Here is a 19,541-nt window from a genome sequence, read left to right as displayed (position 1 = left end):
CTGTCTCTCGCTCCTAACCCCTGGCAAACATAGATCTTTTTATTGTCTCCATAGTTTTACCTTTTTCAGAATGTTATATAGTTGGAATTATACAGTGTGCTGCCATTTTGGACTGGCTTCTTTCATTTAGCAATATCTATTTTTTTATCCATCTTTTCATGGCATGATAGTTCATCTCCATTTAGCTCTGAGTTCATTTTTCAACTCTACCACAGTTCATTTATCCATTAACATACTAAAGGACATTTTGGGTGCTTCCAAGTTTTGATAATTATGAATAAAACTAGTATAGATATCCATAGGCAGGTTTTTGTGTGGACATAAATTTTCAGTTTATTTGGACAAATAGTAAGGGGTCTGATTACTGGATTATATAGTAAGAGTATATTTACCATATTTTGCCATGTATAATGTGCTCCCATGTGTAATGCACACCCACATTTTTGGCCCAAACTTTCAGGAAAAAAAAAGTCTTTCATTTTAATTTTTTAATTCAATTTTTTATTTATATTTAGAAACAAAACTGATTATCGTATTCCAAAGTATTATTTTGCATATGGATATCATTATTGCTTTCTAGAGTTATACTTTTAATGCATAAGCATAAATAAAAGAATTAAAAACATTTATATAAATATGGAATTAGTACTACCCATGTATAATGCACATCCTTATTTTTCCTTCAAAAATTTGGACACAAAAGTGCACATTATACATAGCAAAATACGGTACTTTTGTAAGAAAATGTCAAACTGTCTTCCAAAGTGGTTACACCATTTTTCATTCTCACCAATAACAAATAAGTTTTCTTTTTGCTTCCCATCCTAGCCAGCATTTGATATTGTCAGTGTTTTGGACTTTGGCCATAGTAGGTGTGTAGTGGCATTTCACTGTTCTTTCAATTTGTAATTCTCTAATGATATAAGATGTTGAACATCTATTTATATGCTTATTTGTCATCTGTATGTCTTTTTTGGTGAGGTGTCTGTCTATTCAGATCTTCTGCCTATTTTTAAATGTTGAGTTATTTTCTTAGTATTGTCATTTATTAATATTTTATATCTGAGGTAAACATGAGAGAATCACCTTACTGAAAAGGGGGAAAAGCACCTCTTGATAGCTTAGCTGGGAGCTGACCTGGCACTCACAGCTAGGCATCATGTTTTCAATGTTGAACACAAGCAATTTCACAGAGCATCAACACCAGACAAAACCACTCTGAAACTGTGATGATTTGACATAAAAATGAGACCACCTTGTAGTTATACTTGAACATAGACAAAAGTACCTGGTACAGACCACCAAAATGACCTACATTTCCCTCTTCATGCTGATATAACTGTTGCTGCTATTTTTCAATCACAGCTTTAGACCTACTTAATTCCTCTTATGTCCTAGATAAAAATTAAGGTACTTAGTGATAAAATTGCCCTCACTTTCTGATAGCACCACAACCAGAAGTAAAGCCATCTTTCCCTGTAACTTCCCCAACAGGACTGGGCAAGAGATAGGTGGGGTATTCCCAAGACTCAAGACTTTCAGTATCAAAATTGGGAAATTCTGAGGCCAACTTGATCACCCTATTCCCTAAAATAACATAACACAAGCCCAGATATTTTAACAAGCCCCTCCTAATATCCTCTCTCTGAGATACCTTCCAGTTTGAGATGAAATTTAGTCTCCCTTACTGTAAACACTTCCAGTAAATCCAACTACAGGTGTGGTCCTGGTGGTCTTTGGTGATGTACAAAGGCCAATCAACAAAATCAAAGCAAAGCCAATGCTGTAGCAATGATTTATTAGTTTATTTCTTAACAATAATGCTTTAAATTATTAATTTGCTTCTAACAATAGAAAGTAGAAAGTTGCACAACTTATAGAGAAGCCCAACAGCATGGTGAATATTAATATAAAAGAAAAATGTCAAGAAAATATTGTTATACCACAAAAAGAAAGAATTCATTTTGTTGTTTTAATAACAAGCTTCCCTTCCTTTCTGTCTCTCAGGGATCATGTCTGACCACCAGTTTGGTAACCAGTTCATGTGCAGCGTGGTGGCCTCTCATGTGAGTCATCTGCCCACAACCAACCTCAGCTTCGTCTGGATTGCTCCACCTGCTGGCACAGGGTGTGTGAATTTCATGTAAGTACCCATAGTGTCTGTGACCAGCACAGAAGGCAAATATGCTACTCATTGGGTTACATACTGGATAACTATTTGAATGTATTATTTTAACAAGTTTGACTATAAAGCAATTAATTTTGGTGTCAAAAAAGCAGATGAAAACTGTTTTAAAAAGTAACTTTATTTTTTAATATTTATTAATACCTCAAGAGTTCTAAATTAAATTTTAGCTGACAAAAATACACAATAAGATAAAAATATGTGAAGAAGTAAGTGCCATATGAAAATTTTTGTTTATTAAAATAAAATTTTTAAAATAGAAAATTTTTGTTTAGAAAATACGAGGAAAACAAGTACAAAAAAATGCCACGATGCTCCATATACATTTTGGAAGAAGACCACAAAACTAGCTTTCTGTTGTCTGAGAATTAGTGACAAGAGAGAAACGTGATCAGTCAAGAGATTCGTGGTGGTGAGAAGTCAGGGACTTAGTAGAAACTTAATAACTCTCATGTGCTTTTGTTGAGAGGAAATGAAAATGTAATGAGTAATGCTTCAACAGCATCCTTAGACAAACACTGCACTATGGCTCACAGGCTGTGACTTATGACATCTCTCAACATAGACTACACCCCTACCACTGCCCCAGAATCACCACTCCTTATCTTCTTTAGTCATCTTTTTTTCATATCACTTTTTCACTTCTAACACATGGTATACTATATATTTAACTAAGCATATTCATTGTTTGTATCTTTCTTCTGAAATGCAAGTTCCTTGAAGGCAAGAAGTTTCTTTTCTGTTTTGTTCACAGATTTGCCCCAACTATCTAAACAAGGCCCTGATACACATTAAGCATTCACTAAATATTACTGAATGAATAAGTAGGCTAATGGAACAAGGTCAAAGGCAATTTAGAAACACTGTTCTATGGGCAGTCAGGTAAAAGAGCTAGATGGCATATTGAAATGGTTGTTTATTCCAATCTTCTGTTAAGACAAATGTTAAGACTTCTGTTAAGACTTCTGATGCTGCAGTTTGCACATTTTAGCATTCTTAATAACATTAATTCTCTGCTTAACATAAAACATAACTGTGTTGAACATTACTTACAGTAGCTGCTTCTTATGTGGGCAAGATGCTTTGGCTGATTTCATTTGCTAATTAGTTTGTGACAAAGGACAGGAAAACTGAAGATTGACCACCAACCTATAAAACAATTTTATAAAATCCTATAAAATATTTGTACTCCAAAATTCACCACTAACTTTACTTCCCCTTTAATAGCATACAGTTCAGAGTTAAGGGTTCCTATGGCTCCCACATCACTAATTATATACTCTTACTGCCTGTCCTCTGGGTTCGGGAATGCAAACATCAGATTCATCCCATCCAGCTGGTTAACATAAAATCCCATCATTTTCTTCCTCAGAAACTTTTTTGTACTTTAATAACTCATTCCCTCCAGTACCTCTTGCTAAGATTATTGATTGCAATAGCTTCCTACCTGGTTGGTTTACTTCTAGCCTATTTCTCCTATGTCCATTCTGAACATTGTTACCCAGTTAATCTTCCTAAGGTAAAACCTTCACCATTCAAAACTTGTTTGCTCCCAAATTTCCATCTGAAGGCCATCCCTTGAATAGGCTCTTCCCCGTCTTGATGTTTATTGTCTTCTCTTATCTCCCATAGCATGTACCTCCTAATAGGGCACTAATTGATGAGACTTCTTAAAATTTCCTAAACATTTTGTGATAGTCTTTCTTTTTCCATCCTTTTTCCTTAGCCCAGAATGCTTTTTTCTCTCTCAATTCCAGTTGTTAAAATCCTACCCGTTCTTTAAGAACTGTTTATTTAAAATGCTAACTCTTCCATGATGATTTCCAAGACTTCAACAACAGAAGTGATGTGTATTGTCACATTTTGTTTGTAACTCTATTATAGTGCTGATTATATTTTACTGTATCCTTATTTAAGTTAATTTCTTGCCTTTTCTGTTAGATTAGATTGGACAAGGACAACTGCTTATTTCTTCATGATTCCTCCACATTTGGTACAATACCTCAAACAGAGAAATCATGCAAAATGCACTTTGAATTATATGATGTTCAATGCTGTCTTTTCCTTTAGTTTAATAGTAATCCCTGACTCTCTTCACATTCTTATTTCACTCATGTTGGTACTTAAAAGGATAATTTAAATTCTTCATATGCATAACTTTTTAATTCAAAACAAGGATTATTTTTTGAAAGAACACAGAGCACCTACCTACTTCCAAATAATATAGCTTTTCATTAACTCTATTTAACAATGATATTTGATGGCATATGGCCTCATTCTTCCTGGGATATCAAACTCTATTTTCTGATGAGAAATAACTTAGGTATTTTAAGTCTTAACCTCAAGGAATATTTTCTTAACAGTTGGTCAAAAAGTACAGTGTGGTCAGAAGTAACTTTTACAGACTGCAAAGAAGTTTATACACCCTCACTCACATTTCCCAATAAAATTTTGATGCTGCAGTTTGCACATTTTAGCATTCTTAATAACATTAATTCTCTGCTTAACATAAAACATAACTGTGTTGAACATTACTTACAGTAGCTGCTTCTTATGTGGGCAAGATGCTTTGGCTGATTTCATTTGCTAATTAGTTTGTGACAAAGGACAGGAAAACTGAAGATTGACCACCAACCACTAAAACAATTTATTTAAAATTTTCTGAAAAAAAGTCTTGTAATTTCTTACCTTTGTTCCTTACTACACTATTATGTGTTCAGTAAAGCTATATAGTGTTAGCATCTATAATTAATATGTACCCAGCAATACTTGAAGAGGATTGCTAATGTTCAACATTAATTTAATTTTATTTTTTATTTAATCCTTATTATACTTTTTTTCATTATCATTTAGTTCCCTTATACCCCTTTCCCCCAGCAATCACCACACTGTTGTCTGTGTCCATGAGTCCTTTTTCTATTTTGCTTAATCCCTCCAGCCCCTAGCCTCCCCCACCCAGCTGTCATCCTGCTTCCCATCTGAGTCTATCCGCATTTTCCTTGCTAGATCAGTTTGTTCATTAGAATCTACATATGAGTGAAACCGTATGTGGACTTTTTCTGACTGGATTATTTCACTTAGCATAATGTTCTTCATGTCCATCCAGACTGTCGCAAAGGGTAAAATTTTCTTTTTTATGGCCAAGTAGTATTTTGCTGTGTAAGTGTCCCACAGTTGTTTTATCTACTCATCTATTGATGGACACTTGGGCTTTTTCCATATCTTAGTGATTGTAAATAATGCTACCATAAACCTAGGGGTGCTTATGTTCTTTCAAATTAGTGATTTGGATTCCTTTGGATATATTCCCAGAAGTACAATCACTGGGTTGAAAGGCAGATCTATTTTTAATTTTTTGAGATATCTCCATTCTGTTTTCCACTGTAGATGCACCAATCTGCATTCCCACCAACAGTACAAAAGGGTTTCCATTTCTCCACATCCTCATCAGCACTTGTTGTTTGTTGATTTATTGATGATGACCATTCTGACAGGTATAAGATGATATCTCGTTTGCATTTCTCTGATGATTAGTGACATTGGACATCTTTTCATATGCATACTGGCCATCTGTATGTCCTCTTCAGAGAATTATCTATTCAGGCCTTTGCCCATTTTTTAATTGGGTTGTTTGTTTTCTTGGTTTTCAGTTTTGTAAGCTCTTTATAAATTTTTAATATTAACCCCTTATCAGATATATTGGCTAATATGTTTTCCCATTCTGTTGGTTATCTTTTTTATTTTGTTGATGATTTCCTTTGCTGTGCAAAAATTTTTTAGTTTTATTTATTTATTTATTTATTTTGTTTGTTTGTTTGTTTGTTTCTCTTGCCTGGGGAGATATATCCAATAAAATATTGCTATGAGCTGTGTCTGAAATTTTGCTGCCAATGTTTTCTTCTAGAATTTTTTTTGCTTTTGGGTCTAACATTTAAATCTTTGATCCAGTTTGAATTTATTCTTATGTGTAGTGTAAGAAGGTGGTCTATTTTCATTTTTATGTACATATCTGTCCAATATTGACAACACCGTTTATTAAATAAACTGCCTATAGCCTATTGTATGTGCTTGCTTCCTCCGTTGAATATTAATTGAATATAAAGGTGTGGGTTTATTTCTGGCCTTTATATTCTGTTCCATTGATCTATGTGTCTGTCATGCCAGTACCATGCTGTTTTGATTACTATGGCTTTATAGTATAGTTTGATATTAGGTAGCATGATTCCTCCCATTTTATTCTTCTTTCTCAGGATTGCTGTTGCTATGTGGGGCCTTTTGTAGTTCCATATACATTTTTGAAATATTTGTTCAAGACTGGTGAAGTATGTCATTAGAATCTTGATAGGAATTGCATTAAATCTATAGAGTGCTTCAGGTAGTCTGAACATTTTAATGATGTGAATTCTTCCTATCCATAAGTGGTATGTGCTTCTACTTATTTGTATTTTCAATTTCTTTTTTCAGTGTCTTATAATTTTCCTAGTACAGGTCTTTTACATCCTTGGTAAGGTTAATTCCTAGGTATTTTATTCTTTTTGTAGCAATTGTAAATGGGATTGTTTTCTTAATTTCCCTTTCTATTAGTTCATTACTGACATAAAATGCAACTGATTTCTGGATATTAATTTTGTATATTGATACTTTGCTGAATATATGTTTCAGTTCTAGTAGTTTCTTGGTGGAACCTTTGGGCTTCTCTATGTACGGTATCATGTCATCTGCAAATAAAGATAGTTTTACTTCTTCCTTTCTAATTTGGATGCCTTTTATTTATTCTTCTTTTATAATTGCTGTGGTTAGGACTTTTAGTACTATGTTGAATAAGAGAGATAAAAGGGGACATGTCTGTCTTGGTCTTGATCTTAAGGGGAATGCTTGTGGTTTTTGACCATTGAGTATGATGCTAGCAGTGGGTTTTCATACATGGCCTTTTATGTTTAGGCATGTTCCATTTAAACCCACTTTGCTGAGAGTATTTATCATAAATGAGTGCTGATTTTTATCCAAAACTTTTTCTTTTTCAAAAAATTTTATTTTATTGTTGTTCAAGTACAATTTTTTATCTTTTACTCCCATCCCAGCCCACCCACCCAGCCCTCCTACCTCCCTCCCATTTCCACCTCCCTCCTAGTTTTTGTCCATGTATCCTTTATACTTGTTCCTGTAAACCCTTCCCCCTTTTCCCTGAAATTCCCTCCCCTCTCCCCTCTGGACACTGTCAGCCTGTTCTCTATTTCAGTGTCTTTGGTTGTATTTTGCTTGTTTCTTTGTTTTGTTGTTTAGGCTCCTGTTAAAGGTGAGATCATATGGTATTTGTCTTTCACCGCCTGGCTTATAGAACATAGGCAGGAAAATCTCAGATATTTCACGCAGCAACATTTTCACTGATATGTCTCCTAGAACAAGGGACATAAAGGAAAGAATAAACAAATGGGATCTCATCAAAATAAAAACTTCTGCACAGCTAAAGAAAACAGTATTAAAATGAAAAGAGAATCAACTGTATGGGAAAACATATTTGCCAATGATACCTCAGACAAGGGTTTAATCTCCAAAATATATAAAGAACTTACACAACTCCACTCTAAGAAGACAAGCAACCCAATTAAAAAATGGGCAAAGGGCTTGAACAGACACTTCTCCAAGGAGGACATACAGAGGATCCAGAGATACATGAAAAGTTGTTCAATATTATTACCTGTCAGAGAGATGCAAATTAAAACCAAAACTTTTTCTGTATCTATTGATATGACTGTATCGTTTTTATCCTTCATTTTATTTATATGGGTAATTACATTTATTGATTTGTGAATATTGTACCAAACTTGCATTCCTGTAATAAATTCCACTTGCTCATGTTATATGATCTTTTTGATGCATTGCTGTATTTGATTTGCTAACATTTTGTTGAGGGTTTTGGTGTCCATGTTCATCATGGATAGTGGCCTATAATTTTCTTTTTTTTTTGTAGTGTCTTTAACTGGCTTTAGAATTAAGATTATGCTGGCCTCATAAAAACAGATTTGGGAGCTTTTCCTCCTCTTGAATTTTATGAAATAGTTTGAGAAAGAGAGATGCTAGATCTTCTTGGAATGTTTGGTAAAATTCACTGTCCAGTTCAGGGCTTTTGTTTGTTGAGAGTTTTTAGATTACTGCTTCAATTTCACTAGGTGTTATTATCTACTCAGTTTCTCTGATTCTTTCTGATCTAGTTTTGGAAGATTGCATGTTTCCAGAAATTTATCCATTTCTTCTAAGTTGTCCAGTATGGTGGCATATAGTTGTTCATAATATTTTCTTACAATACCTTTTATTCTTTGGTGTCATGGTTTTTTCCTCCTCTTTCATTACTGATTTTATTTATTTGGGTCCTCCCTGCTGTTTTCTTGATGATCTGGTTAAGTTTGTCAGTCTGGTTTATCAATCTGGTTTATCTTTTCAAAGAACCAACTCTTAGATTCATTGATCTTTGTATCATTTTTTAAGACTCTATATTGTTTATTTATTTTCTGATCTTTATTTCCTTCATCTACTTACTTTGGGCTTTGTTTGTTGTTCTTTTTCAAGTTCCTTTGAGTATGAATTTAAATCATTTATTTGAACTTTTTCTTGTTTTTGAGGTAGGCCTGCAATGCTATGAATTTCCCTCTTATAATTGCTTTCCCAGTGTTCCCCAGATTTTGGATTGTTTTGTCCTCATTTTCATTTGTTTCAAGGTATCTTTTGATTTCTTCCTTGATCTTGTTGATCCATATATTGTTTAATAGCATGTTACTTAGCTTCCATGTCTTTGAGTGTTTTTCAGTGTTCTTCTTGTCATTGATTTTCAGTTTCATAGCATTGTGGTTGGAGAAGAAGCTTAATATTATTGCATTCTTCTTAAATTTATTGAGACTTGTTTTGTGTCTTAACAATCCTAGAAAACATTCCATGAGCACTTAAAAAGTATGTATATTCTGCTTCTTTGGGCTGAAATGCTCTGAAGATATCAATTAAATCCATTTGATCTACTGTGTTGTTTAAGGCTACTGTCTCCTTGTTGATTTACTGTCTGGAAGATCTATCCATTGACTCTATTTCTGTTAAGCTCCCCCTTTATGTCCATCAAGACTTACTTCACATATTTAGATGCTCCTATGTTGGGTTTATAAGTGTTTATTAGGGTTATATCCCTTGTTGGATTGTTCCCCTTATCATTAGGTAGTATCCTTCTGTGCCTCTTACTATAGCCTTGGCTTTAAAGTCCATTTTATCAGACATAAGTACCCACCCCAGCTTTTTTTCCTTTCCATTTGCATGAAATATCTTTTTCCATCCCTTTACTTTTAGTCTGTGTGTATCTTTCAGTGTGAGATTGGTCTCTTGGAGGCAGCTAGAGATGTGTCCTGTTTTCTTATCTGTTCTGTTCAGCTATCCTATGTCTTTTGATTGGAGCATTTAAGATGTTTACATTTAAGGTGATTATTGATAGATATGTAAATGGTGTTATTTTATTGTTAGACTATTTTCCTCTGGCTTTTTTCCTTTCTATTTTTCCTTCTTCTTAAAGCAAGTCCTTTAACATTCATTGCAGTGCTGGTTTGCTATTAACAAACTCCTTTTGCTTACTCTTGCCTGGGAAGCACCTTATATTTCCCTTCAATTTTAAATGATAACCTTGTCAGATAAAGTAGCCTTGGTTCTAGGTCCTTGCTTTTTATCACCTTGAATATTTCATGGCACTCCCTTCTGGCCTGAAATGTTTCTGTTGAGAAATCAGATGACGGTCTAATTGATGCTTCCTTGTAGGTAACTGCCTGCTTTTCCCTTGTGGCTTTTAGGATTCTCTCCTTGTCTTTAAGCTTTGTAATGTTAATTATGATGTGTCTCATCATAATTAAAATAGGCCTCTTTGGGTCCAACTTTTGTAGGACTCTCTGAGCTTCCTGGACTTGTATGTCTTTTTCCATAGCCAGATTATGAAAGTTTTCGGTCATTATTGCTTCAATAGATTCTCAATCCCTTGCTCATTTTCTTCTCCTTCTGGTATTCCCATGATATGGATGTTGTTATGCTTCATGTTGTCCAATATGTTTCTTAATCTTGCCTCATTTTTTAGAATTCATTTATCTTTTTGCTGCTCTGCCTGGGTTTTTTTTTTCTACCCTTTCTTCCAAATCACTGATTCAGTCCCCTGTTTCATCTAACCTGCTGTTTATTCCTTTCAGTGTATTATTTATTTCATGTATTACATTTTTTATTTCTGACTGGTCCTTTTTCATGGTTTTTATATCATTTTTAATGCTGTTGAGTATCCTTGTAATCATTACTCTAATGTGTCTATCTGATAAATGGCTTGCCTCCATTTCATTGAATTCTTCTGGAGAATTCTCTTTTTCTTTCATCCAGGGTCTATTTCTTTGTCTTCCCATTTTGTCTGCTTTGTATTTGTTTCTATGTTTTAGGTAGATCTGCAAAGAATCTGGTGTAGGCCTTTGTCAGATGCAGCTTGTGACTGGCCTTGGGCTACCTGTTTGGAGCTGTGAGCGACCCACAGCATGTGTTTCCCTGTGCTGGACCTATTTGTGTGAAGAAAGAACCAGGCTGTGCACCAAGGCCAGCTTTTACCAACACAGGGCCTTGGTTTAAGAGGCTCTCTGAGTCTCCAGCTATCTCTCCCTGGAAGACAGAACCCCTGCTGCTTTTCACAGCTGGACATTATCTGGGTTCCTTTCAGACTCTGATGCTGTAGGCTGGAGTGACCAGTTTGGGGCTTAGATCCCACACTTCTCAAGGTGAACCACCTGGGCACTGAAATATCCCTCCAGAACTTCAACTACCACTCATGGGAGCCAAGCCAGCCCTCTTGTGTCTCCTCTGCACTCCCTACCAGTCTCATTGTGATGAAGTGGTTTTCTGTCTGTCCTTGGTTATAAGGCTTCTCTCCAGCTCATCTTCAGTTGGTTATTCCTGATAATTTCTCTACAATTTAGTTGTAATTCCAGATTGATCCTGGGAGGAGGTTAGTGTAGCTTCCACTTACTCCTCTGCCATCTTGGATCTCTCAATATTAATTTTAAGCATTAAACCAAAATAAAATAACACATAAACCTATGGCATTTGAAAGTTAATATACATTGATTCTTTCTTTTTCTGATTAACCTCAAAAATTAAAGCTTTTACTTTTTAAGTAGGAAGAAATGCTATTTAGAAATTAAACTCCAGCCATTTTATATGCCTTTGTCATATATTTTGTATAACTTTTTCTTGTTGTTACTTAATTCATATCATTATTTAATTTTTCACATGTGAGTTTTCTTTTTTAACTGATTTTAAGTCCTCCAAGGTCAGGGACCCTGTTAGGTGTTTTTATACACCTAATAGTTTCCAATACTGAATTACAGACAACAGAAGGTCCTTGATAAAAATTTTAGTAGCTCATAATGATATATTTCATTGATTCTGTGATACAGGTTTTTAATATTTTCAAATCTCTAAAGTAGAGTTGCATCTTATAATTGGCAGCATTTACTTTATTTCTTAATGTCTTACAATTGATGGTGTCTTGGATTTGAAGAAATTCAGCAACTAATATCTGTTATTTACCATGTGTGGTCTTTCTGGAGTGACAGTTGTATTGATACTGCACCCAATTCTGTAATCTCATATTAGAACAATCGATGTATAATGCAAACTCTGTGATCTTAAAACCCACTTATCTGTTTAAATCCTTTTTAAAAATCTCATAATAATAATGATGGAACATTTGAACTGAAATCCCAGACAATTACATAATGTGTTGTATGTGCCATTCCCAAAGAAGAACACACTGTATGAATAAACCATGTTTTATTGTTAAAAGCACTTAGCTGCATAGTAATTGGGCCATCATTTTTTTGCTGCCTTTCTCATTAAAAATAATTGAGTGAGAGATATAGAGGAAAGGATAACCTGAGGATAAAGTTGCTGGCTGTACTGGTACAGATGTTTAAAATGGATAAGTAACTAAAATTATTTTGTCATTAGTTTTATGACACCTGTTGATAACATTTCAAGTGGTAATTTCACTCAGAGATCTGCTTAGTATCCAGGTCTTAAAACAGTACAGTTTGTTTTTACTTTTATATTTTGATTAGTCTCTAGTGACTAGTAAGCCTCAAGTTAAAAGAGGCCCTTAATTATTCAAACTTCTTGGATGTATACTGCCAATCAAAAATCCTAATGGTGAAGAAAGGGTATGGAGAAAAAGAGATGGAGGAAGAAGAGGAGGAGGAGGAAGAAGAAGATAAGGAGGAAAAGGAGGAAGATCAGAAGGAAAATGAAGTAGAAGAGGAGGAGAAAGAAAAGGAAAAAGAGAAGGAGAATGAGGGGAGACAAAAGGGTAGGGACATGGTAAGGGAATGAGGGAGGAAAGGAAGGAATGATGGAAATACCCAAGTCATCTAACCCTAAATATTAGTGAGAGGCTGCCAGTGATAGGGGGTTGTAAAATACCAATTACAACATTTATTAATAATATTTATAAAAAATTACCATGTGCCAGCCACTGTTTTAAGTTTACATCTTTCAATCCATTTTATTCTCATAGTAATTTCTATGAAGTAGGTGCTATATTATCTCAGTTTACAGATGAGGAAACTGAAGTACAGTAATGTTAAATAATTGCCTAATGTAATTCACCTAGTGAATGACAGCCTGAATTCAGAAGACAGTCCAGTTTCAAGCAGGTGATTTTTGCCATGTCACTGCAGTTACCTCTAAAGTGATCACTTACCTATTTATTAGGGTAAAATACCCATGATATTGATACAGTGAAAATTAATTGAGTTTGCATTGTAGTATCTGAATCTCTTCACTTTTTGAAGTGCCCTTATGTTTCCTATCCTCATTCAAATATCGAAAGGCACTGATCTAAACTTCTGAAATATGGAAAACACATTAGACATGTGTTTCATCTTGATATGTATGATGTAGATCCATTCATTGAATGCTGATGATATCACAAGGGAATTCTAGATAGGGAAGGTGTGAATTAAAGGCAAAATTTATCACCATTAGATTTAGGTTTAACTGCTTAGACAGATATGCTAGAATAATATTAGAATAAAAATGGAATATAGAGGGTCAAATTTGTGCCCAAATTAGTGACAATTTAACCCTGAGTAAACTCCCTCAAACCTGAGAAAAAGAATCTTCCAGCCAAGATGTTGGACTAGATAAATGAGGTACATACTTCCCTCCACAACCTCATCAGAATTACAACTAATCTACATAACAATCATCATTCAAAACCCCCTGAAACTAGCTGAATAGAAGTTCTATAACTAAGGATAAAAAGAAGAAGGCACACACAGATGTATATGCATACGTACCCAAACACACATATTCTAAAGTTGTTTAGAACTGTACTCTCTAACATGATAGCTATAAAACACAAGTGTGGCTATTTACATTTAGATTAATTAAAGTCAAATAAAATTAAAAATTCTATTCTTCCACTACACTAGCCACATTTCAAGTTCTCAATATCTACATATGTCTAGTTACTGTTATATTGGACAGCATAAATCTAGAATATTTCTATTACAGAAAGGTCTAGCATGCTACACTGTTTTAGAGAATCCATGGGATTATCTTTTTCTCTAGTGTAACCTTCACATTTACGAAATGTACCCATGTACTTCAAAAGACATATAGAATAAATAGAGTAAATCTTAGATATTGCAATTTTCCTGTTAACAAATCTTGCTAATTTGGCCAAGTAGGGCAGTATTATGTAAAAGCTGGTTACCTTACTTTTCATTTTAATTTTGTTTGTCAGTGTAGCAATCTCTGTGGTCCTTAACTTTATGGGCAACGATAGGTGCCAGGTGAGGATTCCCTCTGGTTATATTCCCATATAGTGCTCAAAGCTTAGTACTCCCCTTGGTTAAAGCACCTTTCTTATCCTTGCCCCTACCCTTGGGTTACAGTCCCTGCTCCCACCCTGCCAATCCCCCTTCTACTCCCTGCCACAATGCTCTTACAATTATGCTCTTTCTCCATGAAAATTTACTACCATGTGCCTAATATTTACAGTTAGCTGGCTAGAAAGCTAATCATTATTATGACAATGAGTGATAATGGAATTTGGGAAAACATATGGTGATGATGATAGTAGTAGTAAAAATTGCAAATTCCCTTTATTGAGCACCTGTGTACTAAGCCACCTACTAAATCCTCTTTGTTCCCAGAATCACTATCACTAAAGGAAGAGCTTAAAGAACTCACAGAACTAAGTCTGGTTGGGCCCAAAATGTGTCCTTTTAACTATCATCCTTATTACCATTCTATGTCACTTTTAAAATCATAATTATGATGACAGTATTGCAACTTGGGAGATGTTTGCAATATTAAGTGACAAAAGCATAAACTCATCTCTGAAACTTCAAATGCATCAAAATTAATCTTCCAGAGGACTTCTGGCATCATTGAAGACTGAGCTAGAATGGCAGAAATTCTTTTCAATAAAATCACATAAAACCTTTAACTAAAATGAGAAAAAATATATATATGTGTATATTTATGAAGTCTCTCATATACACTTATATGTGTGTGTGTGTGTGTGTGTGTGTGTGTGTGTGTATATATATATATATATATATATATATATATATATATATATATATATAGTCTGTCCAGAAAAGTCCAGCCACTGGTAATATAATGAGAACAGTTTGTTCAGTATTGATGTATGTAACCTGGCAGCCAAGCAGAGTGGACTGAAACTGAGTCTTTGCTAGCTAAAAAAAATAAATAAATAAAATTAGCACTGATATAGATCATAGTGAACAGAATATCAAAGGCAGAGAAAATCTCAAAGGCTACCAAAGAGAAAAGACAGATTGCCTGTAAGTTAAATTTGGTGTGATCTTATCATCAGCAACAAGATATGCCAGATGGCAATTGAAAGATCTTCAAAGTTGGAAAGGAATGTAATTGTTATTTTAGAATTGTATACATAGATAAGTTATCAGATTAACAAAAAAAGACATTTTCAAAAAAATAGGGTTGCTTATTTTTACTGTACATACATTATTTTAAAGCAAGTTTTTAAATAATGTACTTCAGTAAAAACCAAAACTCAGAAGAAATATGTAGGATAAATGAAATTATGGTGTAATGATTAATAATAATAATAATCAGTAAACATATTAGAAATTCTAAGTAGGCACTGAATACACAAATAACTTGCTTATAAACTATACACCAATATCTATTTTAGGATAGAATTTTAAGGCAAAGAATAACTACAATAATAAGTTGTGGGTAAGTTGTAGGGAAATTGGTATTAAAGTTTTCCATGGTCCTCCAATTGTTCTGGAAGAACATTTTTAGCTTAGTTAAAGATGATCATTAAAAACTTAAATGTATAGAACAGAAATAAAACTATAACTTTTAAAATAGAGGAGGGGATAGTAAAAAGAGTAAACAAATTAATTCATCAGGAGAAAAGGCAAATATAAAAGGCAAGGAATATAAAATATCATATAAATACATACATATGTTTACAATAAATGTAAACAGGTTACATTTACCAGTTAAAATACTGTGACTTTCATAATGCAAATTCAAAGACCCAGCAATATATTGCTTCCAAAAGACAAACCTAAACATAGGGCACAAAAACATTTAAACTAAAGAGAGGAAAAAGACATACCAAGCAAATGCTAACAAAAAGAAAGTTTATGTCACTATAATAATATCAGGCAAAACAAATAAAAATTAGTAATATTTGGGATAAAGTATAATTAGCTAAGAGCAAAATAATGTGCATATAGACAGCTAAAAGAAACAAGCAAAATTGAAAACCACCTTTGGGTGGCAGAATACTGAGTATATATTTTCTAATATTTTAACTACCTATAGTATTTGGACAAAAATTCTCTATTGGCTGAATGGATGAATGTATAAGTGAATACATGAGTGAAAAAATGTGTGAATGCACAAATATACCAGAAGATTGTGTTAGAGAATTAGGGTTTCTATTATGCTATTTAAAAGTCCAGGCATGTACTGGTGACACCTTACTTTATAATAGTTTAGCTGTTTTGTAAATACCAATTTGGTCGGCTAGCAAAATTGTATCAATAATTTAAAACTTTGATTTGCAGTTTGTTTTATCAATTGCAAAAACTGCAACTATTTGCAGTTTTATCTAATAATTAAAGTGGTATTATGTAAATTCCTTTTTAAATTAGTAATTCTGAAGGCTTAAACAGCTGGAATACAAACATTCCTAGTGTCAATTACATTAAATAAAATTTTCCTTATTTTGAATTTTTTAGACTAATGTAAAATGTAAAGGTTAATATTACTAATGGTAATTTTTAAATTGAAAGGCCCAACTCTATGTAAACCTTCGCTGTTAAAAAAAACACACACACACATTTTGAGGAAATAAAATATTTAAACCACATATTTTCTGGAATTCTAAGATAGCCTCTTTAAAGATGAATCAGTTCATATTCAGATGTTGCCTTATTTAGTACTGAGAAATAAATATTAAACAAAATCATTTCCATCTCCATTTTGGCAATTCACAAAACTGGGGTCAGGTTTTGGTTATCACATTGACAAGTTCTAAGCTAGAAGCAGAAATGTGTTAGTCAAATCTGCATTTGTTTCCATTTCTAGCATTTATAGAAGGGATTATGAATAATATGGGCATATCAGTTATCTCAGCTGACATATTTCAAAGAGAAATGTCCTAAAATAGTATACAGAAGATAAACAGTAGAATTGCTTCAAATTAGAAGTATACACTGGACTTACAAAGGAGCCAAGATGGTTGGTCCCTTAATCAACCCCTGGTTTTAACTTAAGCAAATATATTGAAAGTATGACTGTAAGGCTAAGCTACATAAGCCTTTCTTCTAAATCTGCCTGCAGACATTAATGCTCAGGTTTGAGGTGGCATCCTTATTTGCTAAGCGCAAAAATGGCTACAAAAGAGCTTCTCTCACTTTGAGGATAAAAGCTAAAGTATTCTTTAATTTTGGTTACTGCCTGGCTCATCTCAGTACCATAATAGTTATCTGGCTCAAAACCAAAAAAGTGGCAATACAGTACTTACATGTCTATGGATCAAAATTAGATGAAAAATTGCTGTTTTTCGTCTCCAAAGCTATTTGCTGCACATTTTATAACTCTCAAGATGCCTTTTGTAATATGTGATAACAGAGCCAACTGCAGCATCTGCCTAGAAAGAGATTACTTTAATTATGGACTCAATGTCCTATTTTCTGCAAGTGATCCCCAGAGACAGGCTTTATGCCAGAGGAGAGGTGCAAGGACGCACATTAAAGCCTACATGTTAACCACGAAGAGATGGATAAAGCGACACAAGGACACCTATAACTGCCTTCATTTCCTAGTCTGTAATATGATGGAAGGGTCTGTAGTGATAGGTTTTTAATTATTCCAGCATCCGCTGTGGACTTCTGATAGTAAAGGCAAAATGAGCTTACAAAAGAGCAAAACCTTTGACAAGTCTGTACAGGAAACAGACTATATTAAAAAGGTTTGGTTTCCATTTCCTTTAAATATTTTCTTCCAAATTGAAAAATATATGTGCTTCATCAGTTACTTGCTATAATATTATTAGAAAGTGAAGCTAAATGGTGTTCTTCCCAACACCAGTTCTGCATCAGGTACCGAGTTGTTAAGAATTCATTTGCCTTTTAGTATAACAGAGTTGCTCATAATGAATTTCATAGAATCAATGTGCGTGTCTTGTGTATTTCCATGGAAGTTTTTAAAAATCTAACATTGATTTAACATTATGAATGGATACTTAAAGAAACTGTTACCTTGTTCATATTAATTACAGAATTAGACTCCTTGATGAATAGCATTTTTGAAAATGAATGTGGCTTTTATTTTAAAAAGCATAGTACATACTTAGATAGGATATTTGGGATTTCATCTGATTTCTCAAATAGTATAAGCATATTTTGCATATTTTAAAAGATGGGGGATTATAGAAGTACCACCATGGGATTTAATTTTAAACTTCAAAGGAGGAATTTAAGGGATTTGGCATGGAATCATTTTGTGTCAAGGAGGGAAAGATGGAGCAGAAAAATGTACCTACAATCATATTAGGTGAAAACATCATCTTTCAAATATTGTATCAATGATGACATTCATTATTTTCTAGTGTTAAAATGAAATACTGTTAGCATTTTATACTTTGGTAGAGAAATCTAAGTAAATATATCTTAGGTCATTTTGAATGGTTGCATTTGGGTGTAAAAATTAAATAAAATATTTTATATCTCTTGAACTTTCTAATTTACAATAAATGCTATATTGCAGATTTTTTAAAAAACATAGGTTGTAATGGATAGTTTTACAGATATTATTGTGTTATATATATTATAAATGAGCGATTGAACCTTTATTATCTATCATCAGAACTTATAAATAAAAGAATTGGTTTGGTATTTGTTTCTGTTTAAAGATCTTGGATATAAGAATTAAAGCAATATTTATGGACTTAAGGGGAAATTAAAACCTATTAGAAAAAATTAAGAGTATAAATAACGGTGCTAAGTCATCAGTGCAAGGAGAATAATTTCTGATTTTTCAATTTTATATTTTGCTACTAAAACATAGGCTTCTTTATTTCCTAAAATGGATCTTAATTATGTTGTACAGATATCCCATACAAATAAATAGCAAGGGGATACTTCTAAACAGCTCACTTGGAGAAAGACCAGATGACTTCTAAGTTCAAAGGGAATCAGAGTTTTCTCTCAAGGAGTGTTCATTCTGTAATTCCATATTGCACTTAGGTAATTCCAAATAAGACTTTGAAAAAATACATATTATATTTTTTAATTCAAAGTTTCTATTTTGAACATACACTTTTTCCCTGCTGTTTGTTTCAGGCATTATCTTTCTGAGTTTGTTTTTGTAAAAATGTCATTAGTTTTGGCTTTCTTTGTTTCATGCTTGAGTCAGAATGTAAAATTCCTTAATTTGGATTTACAATTTAAAAGAATTACAGTAAACAAATATATGTCTCAAATAGGCATTGCTGTTTACATTTAAATTTAACAGTAAATACTAATTCTTTTTTAAATGTTTTAAAATAATTTTATTTTATGATTGTGAAAGTAATCTCATTTATTGAAGAAAACATGCACACACACATGCATGTTTCTGCTATCCCAGAAATAAGAAACTAAGTATCTTGGTGTCTATTTCTCTAGATGTGGGTATACAGGGTGGAGCAAAAGTAGGTTTATAGTTGTGAGTATACAGAACACAGTTTATTGTATTATTATTTATTAAATATTGTATTTTTCTTTTTTCTTTTTTTAAAGCTTTC

The 19,541-nt window shown here is 33.3% G+C and overlaps 1 protein-coding gene across 2 annotated transcripts in view; it reads left to right on the top strand.

Annotated features, from left to right (window-relative positions):
* Positions 1–19,541, top strand: part of RELN (reelin) — a 561,035-nt gene that overhangs the window by 174,166 nt on the left and 367,328 nt on the right. For both annotated transcript variants that reach the window (XM_045827532.1, XM_045827531.1), the window contains exon 3: positions 2,008–2,143. In XM_045827532.1, the coding sequence (XP_045683488.1) occupies positions 2,008–2,143 (136 nt within the window). The remainder of the gene's footprint in view (positions 1–2,007; positions 2,144–19,541) is intronic.

The sequence above is a fragment of the Phyllostomus hastatus genome, unplaced genomic scaffold (assembly GCF_019186645.2).
Source record: "Phyllostomus hastatus isolate PE091 unplaced genomic scaffold, TTU_PhHast_1.1 phas_scaffold_78, whole genome shotgun sequence".
NCBI classification, from domain to species: Eukaryota; Metazoa; Chordata; class Mammalia; order Chiroptera; family Phyllostomidae; genus Phyllostomus; species Phyllostomus hastatus.
The sequence above is the reverse complement of the archived record's forward strand: the minus strand, read 5'-3'. Positions and strand labels throughout refer to the sequence as shown.